We start from the raw sequence: 6247 nt of genomic DNA on the forward strand, positions 1-6247 counted from the left end.
CTCATTCACCCAGAGCAGCAAGTCTGACCAGGGTCCCCATGGAACATCCCCTGGGCTGTGGAGGTATCTGCCCTGGTGGCTGGGGCAGGGTGGTTTTGTGGCCTCTTGAAATGAGACCTGGCGCATTTGGCCAGGCATCACAGGAGGCTGAGGGGGCCCTCGCCACCAGAGGGTCAGGACTCAGCCACACAGGAGAGGTCCACCTGCTTCTGAGGGGGTGCTGTGGGGGGAGGGAGTGGGTCCCCACAGTTGGGGCTGGGGGAGAACGGGGCTTAGCGTCAGAACTCCTGTGTGCTGTATCTTCAGTGTCACTAAGCTCGCCTATGGACCCGGCCTACCTTTGGGTGGGGAAAGCAGCTCTGGCTCACGGGGTGGGTTCCAGGAGCGCCTACTGCCCCTCCCCCCAGCCATCTCCCAAGGGTCCTTTGCCCATACCTTCCCTGAGATGACCCTGCATGACCTCAGGAACTCTTGAGATGTGCATTGGATTTGGGGGCATGCCGACACCTGACCTCAGCCACCCCAAGACAGCTTTCTGCTCTGTGCCAGAGTCGGGGGCCCTCCTGCAGAAGAGTGTTTATGAGGAAAGCTTTGGGAAATGGGGGCCAGCTCCAAGGGGCCCATCATTCCATTCCTGTTTTGTTAACAGACGAGCCTGGGGTGCATTGGCGGCCTTGGTGGAACAGAAGGGAGATAGGAGGGACCCTGCTCAGTGCTAGGTTGCGGAGACAGGATGGGGATCTCCCCGCTGTGACCTGTGGTGTAGAGGCCAGTGGTCCCTGTGCCAGTTCCAGTGCGGCCTCACACCATTGTCTGTGAACTGTTTTCCCATGGACAAGGCCCTCCCGGAATTTTTTTTGCTAGTTACATTTCCGTGGTCAAACGTCACCCAGTGATCAGAAATCTAAGGCAGAAAGCATACATCCGGGAGGTGAGGCCATGATTCAGGCACGGTGTGTGATTCAGGGACGCCCGGAGGCTCTGGTTCTGGGCGGGAGAGTGAATCCACGGGGGGCATGGGTGGGGGCGCTCTCGGCCCCCAGCCCAGGCATGCTCCCTGCTGCAGCATCTGTGTCTCTGAGCAGTAACTCAGTGTCTCGTTGGACAGGCACTGCCGTAGATCTGCATCTTAGTGATTTAAGCCTTGCCCCCCTGGATAAGGAGCTGGACGAGCAGGACGGAAGTGACCTGCGACCCACCGGTAAGAATGATGATGCCTGGCGCTCTTGTCAGGTGGCCCTGGGCCAGCCAGGCCTTTCCTTTCAAGAACCATACTGAAGTGGCTCTAGGGTGGGAGAGGCCCCCTCCTCCAGCCCTGCAGCCCTCGCAGGGTCAGCCTCTCACCTCTTCAGTGTACCCCCATCTGAGTGAGGCAGTGCTGCACAGACGGGGCGCGGGGTGTGCAGGATTGGGGGCGGGGACGGCCAGCCTTCTCGGCCTTCTAAGGTACTTTAATCACTGCATTGGCATGAAGGTGGATGTATTAACATACAAGGTCTGTCCAGGAGGTGTCCAGCCATGTAACATGGGAAGTAGAGACATTTATTGAAGAACATACAGGATACAAGAAACATTGTATGTGGGACAATGACACCTCAGTTGCCTTCAAAGTAGGCACCTTGGGACCTCACACAATTCTCCAAATCACCATCAGCTGCCCCATCATACTTTCCTGAATCTCATCAATGGTCTGAAAAATCTTCCCTTTCACAGGTGATTTTAGTTTAGAGGAAAAACCGAAGTCACAGGGCATCAAATACGGGCTGTAAGGGGCTGGGTCACCTGGGTGATTTGATGTTTCACCAAAAAACTGCAACAGCCATGATGCATGAATGGGCACATCATTGTAATGAAGCTGCCAATCACCAGTTGCCCATAGCTGCAGCCTTCTGAATCATCTGAATAATTTCTGTGGAGGAATGTTTAAGTTCAATGCAAAATTTGATGCAGATTTGTTGCTCTACTCACAGTCACTTTGAATTGGACGGCCACACAGTGCACATGCTCACTCAATGGCATCTACATCCCCTCTGAGTAGTACAGTGAAGTCGTCACTGTTCACGCATGTGCATTCCAGTCCACTCTCCATGGCTGCCAGGTTACATCGATGTAGTGCAAACCGTTCTTGTTATATTAACAATGGCTGGAATTTTTTCTGGACAGACCTCGTATACTGAATCATTTCCTTTGACCTAAAAAGTCATCTTTTTCTTCTGATATTAATACAAATTCATCTACTACTGGGAGACCCTAAAAGTATTGAGACTGCCATGCCAATGGCTAGGCAGGCTGGCAGGGCCTAGCGGGTGTCTGGCCTTTGTGGGAACCCTGCTGAGCCCCAAGTCCTGTGCACTTGCCTCTCGTCTGAGCAGTTGAGGGCTGTGGCCACATCTCAGCCTGGGGGCAGCTCTGTCTCTGCACCTGCACGTGGTTGCTGCAGGCCTGGGACTCCCTGCCCGCCGCCCCCCCGCCCCCCCCCCGTCTGCACCTGCCCCGGCTGATCTGATGCACGACCCCTCAGAAGCGTGGCCTGCTGTCTCCTGGGCAGAGGGCTGCTGCTGCCTGTCACTAACTGGGCCCCTCCACTCTGCACAGGTCAGAGGTCGCTGGGGGGCTCAGAGCCTGTCACCATTCCAGGCTGCCTGGCGCGCTCCCCGTCCCTGCACTCCTCGTCTTCCCTGTCCACCTCCCCGCTCAGCTCGCTCTCCCAGCCTCTGTCCGGGCCTCTTGTCTCCTCGGCTATGACGCCCCCCCAGCAGCCACCGTCCCTCAAGTCGGAGCCCAGGGTGCTGGGCTCCTCAGCCTCGACCTACAACTCCCTAGGTGAGCTGGGGTTCACGGGGGAGGGGCCGCCCTACAGTGACAGTTTATTGTTGGATGAACCGAGGCATAAGTGGCTGCCCCCACGTCGTTGCCCTCCCATTGAGGGATCCGCCACACTGCCCTGTACACTCTCTGTGGTGTGGGCCTCGGCGTTTCTCCCAGGTGACCCCTTGCCCGTGCCTCTGCGGTTCCACAGCAGTGCCCTGGGGCTCGAACAGGGTGTGCTCGTCGGCCTGTGCCGGGCCTCGGAGTGCGGAACATGGCCGTGACCACACCGAGGTGTGGCCCGCCTGGCTCACACACGGGCAGCGCAGTTTCCGTGGCAGCGGAGGTGCGATGCCGCCAGAGACCCGACACAGGAGCAGGCGGGTTTGGAAAAACAGAAAACAGTGCTGATTCTTGTTTTACATGATTTCTTCACTGGAAAAGTTATTTTATGTAACCTATTGTATTTTAAAAGAGTAAATATATCTTTAAAATACCTGTTCAATTCCTAAATGGTCATGCACCACATGCCAATTTCTCAGTCAACAAGGGACCTCATCTTATGAGGGGGTTCTGTGTGATTGCAATGGAGCTGAATTTTCTGTGGGAGATGGAGGGTGTGTGGTTCAGGAGGGATTTTTTCCTCCTGTGCTGAAACAAGTCAGTGACTTGCCCTGACTGGGGATCGAACTGGCGACCTTTGGGTTCGCAGCCTGGCACTCAGTCCGCTGAGCCACACGGGCCAGGGCTCAACACTCTTTTAAATGGACACCACAGAGTTCCTTCGACCTGCCACTGCTCCAAAGCCACAGCACCCTGACAGAGCCCAGTGCTGCTTCACCTCCCCATCTCCACCTTCATCCCCCAACCCCCTCAGGCTGCCTGTCCCTCTCCTCTGCGTCACTGTTGTGGTGAGGCCCACCCCACCCAACCAGTTTCTTCCTGAAGTTTCCAGTCAGTCCCGCCCAGTCGCTGTTCCCGCAGCAGCCCTGCAGCTTCTGTGCTTGTTTCTGACCTCCAGCAGGTAGTGGGGCAGGGTGTGCGGGGCGCTGTTCACAAGTCTGCGGCAGTGCATAGCAGTAGCCTAGGCCTCCACAGTCACTCACTGCCCACCCACAGCCACTTCCAGTCCTGCAGCCACTGTTCATGGTGAGGGCCATGTACAGGTGTATCATTTTTTATCTTATTAGTTTTTTAGATTTAGTTTCTTATTTTTAAAGAGGGGAAGGGAGTGAGAGAAACATCAATGTGTGGTGGCCTCTCACATACCCCCTACTGGGGACCTGGCCCTTAACCCAGGCATATGCCCTGACTGGGAATCGAACCGGTGACCCTTTGGTTCGCAGGCCAGTACTCAATCCACTGAGCCACACCAGCCAGAGCTCATCTTTTACCTTTTATACTGTATTTTTACTGTACCTTTTCTTTGTTTAGATATACAAAACCTAACCATTGTGTTACAGTCACCTACAGTACTTGGTACAGTAACACGCCACACAGGCTTGTATCCTTAAAGCAGAAGGTTTTAGCATAGAGCAGGGGTGTCAGACTCATTGTCACCGGGGGCTACATCAGCCTTGCAGTCGCCTTCAAAGGGCCGAATGTAACTTTAGGACTATATAAATGTAACTACTCCTTAACTAGGGACAGGGAGCTCGGCACTGCCACCAGGTAGAAACAAGGTTCTGGGCCAGACAAAACAAGGTGGAGGGTGGATTTGACCTGCAGGCCTTGTGTTTGCCACCTGTACCTTAGAGCCTAGGGGTGTGGTGGGCTGTACCATTTAGGTTTGTTTAAGTGCAGTCTGCAGTGCTCAGTGTTGAAACTGCCTAATGATGCATTTCTCAAAATACCTCCTGTTGTGACATGTGGCTCTGTGAACAAGGGTCACTTTTCCCTATAATGGGAGCTCTTCAAGCAAAAGCTCTTTGGGGGCCTCAAAACCCTACATGTGTGAAGGATTTTTGGGAGCAGAGTGTGCGAAGTGCTGCTCCACACGAGGCAGCCACAGAAACGTTGAATTTCTTTTCTGTTTAAACCCCGCAGGGGGCCGGAAGGGGGCCTGGGTGGAAGATCAGGGGCAGCAGCCTTGTCAGTGGAGCCCCCGAGGTCCCAGAGCCTGCCTGAGAGCCGTCTGTGATGTCTCAGCACGCCTGGGGCTGACACCTGTCTCCTCCGCACTCAGGTTTGAATGGTGTCCCTGGGAGCATCTGGGACTTTGTTTCCGGCAGTTTCTCTCCCAGCCCATCCCCCATTCTGAACGCTGGCTCCGCATCCTCTGCGAGTGCAAGTCCCAGCTGTGCTGAGCTAGCTCGGGTCAGGCGGCAGCTAGAGGAAGCCAAGAGGAAGATCAGGCAGTGGGAGGAGTCCTGGCAGCAAGTGAAGCAGGTGAGTTCTGGGGAGGGGCCAGGACTCAGGGAGACTCTTGCGCATGCAGGGCGCCCCCTCCCCCCACGCCAGCCTCTGCAGCCTCCTGGGTTTCAGGCCTGTGACGCATGGCAGCGGGAGGCCAAGGAGGCGAAGGAGCGTGCGCTGGCGGCCGACAGTGCCCGGCAGCTGGCACTGCAGAAGAAGGAAGAGGTGGAGGCCCAGTTCAGGCAGCTGCAGGAGGAGCTGGAAGGCCGGGGCATGTCCACACTGCCTGGGCTGCGGGGCTGCAGCGACATCGGTGCCATCCCGCTGCCCAAGCTGCATTCACTGCAGAGTCAGCTGCGCCTGGATTTGGAGGCAGTGGACGGGGTGAGTCCTGGGTTTGTTTCCAAGGTGCTTGACGTCTGTCCCTGGCAGGGTGTGTGTGCGTGTCAGGGGGATGACTGGGGCCTGGCCTGGCTCTGCCGCTTCCCGTGTGGGCCCCTCTCATCCGACTCCTCTGGTGGCAGCTCATGCTCTGCTCCAGGGAGTGTGTGTACCACCTCTCCTGCCAGGCTGGCCCTGCCCTTCCTTTCTGGAATTTTCCACGTTTATCCCCTCCTGTGCTCTCATGGATAGAATGGACACCCCTCTTGCCCCACACAGTTGGAACCATGGTGTATGTCTGAGGTATGTCACCGAGGTCACCCTCCATGGTCACTGGTCACCTCCTTGCCTGATTTCATTCTTTGTTTTTTTCTGGAGTAGCACAAAACCCACTGTTTTCAGCTCAGCTAGAAGCTCCTTCCACACCGGGACATTTTGTTAGAACTTAGAGCATCTGGAAGGTTCCACAACCCTGCCTCTCAGCACTTCCCCCCACTCCATTAACTGGCCACGGTCTGGCTGCAAAGTGCACACCTGCTTCACCTGAGGTGCCGTCTCGGGGCTGTGGCTGTCTCCCTGGCTAAAGGGCTGGGTCTCAGACCAGGGCCCCATTAAGCCCAAATCTTGGCACTTGCCAGCCACTAGCTGTCAGCCGCAGGTCACAGGCCTGCATTGTGGCCTGCCCCCCACCCTCCCAACAGGC

The 6247-nt window shown here is 56.2% G+C and overlaps 1 protein-coding gene across 5 annotated transcripts in view; it reads left to right on the forward strand.

Annotated features, from left to right (window-relative positions):
• UNKL (unk like zinc finger) overlaps positions 1-6247 on the forward strand; it is a 48719-nt gene that overhangs the window by 39577 nt on the left and 2895 nt on the right. Inside the window, exons 10-14 of one of the 5 annotated variants that reach the window (XM_045820941.1) lie at positions 1109-1201; positions 2596-2823; positions 4994-5196; positions 5293-5547; positions 5688-6034. In XM_045820941.1, coding sequence (XP_045676897.1) covers positions 1109-1201; positions 2596-2823; positions 4994-5196; positions 5293-5547; positions 5688-5846 — 938 coding nt within the window. In that variant the 3' untranslated portion in view covers positions 5847-6034. Of the gene's footprint in view, positions 1-1108; positions 1202-2595; positions 2824-4993; positions 5197-5292; positions 5548-5687; positions 6035-6247 lie in introns of those variants that run through there. The other 4 variants (XM_045820938.1, XM_045820940.1, XM_045820942.1 and 1 more) reach the window with 4 other exon arrangements.

Source organism: Phyllostomus hastatus, unplaced genomic scaffold (assembly GCF_019186645.2).
Source record: "Phyllostomus hastatus isolate PE091 unplaced genomic scaffold, TTU_PhHast_1.1 phas_scaffold_442, whole genome shotgun sequence".
Lineage (NCBI taxonomy): Eukaryota > Metazoa > Chordata > Mammalia > Chiroptera > Phyllostomidae > Phyllostomus > Phyllostomus hastatus.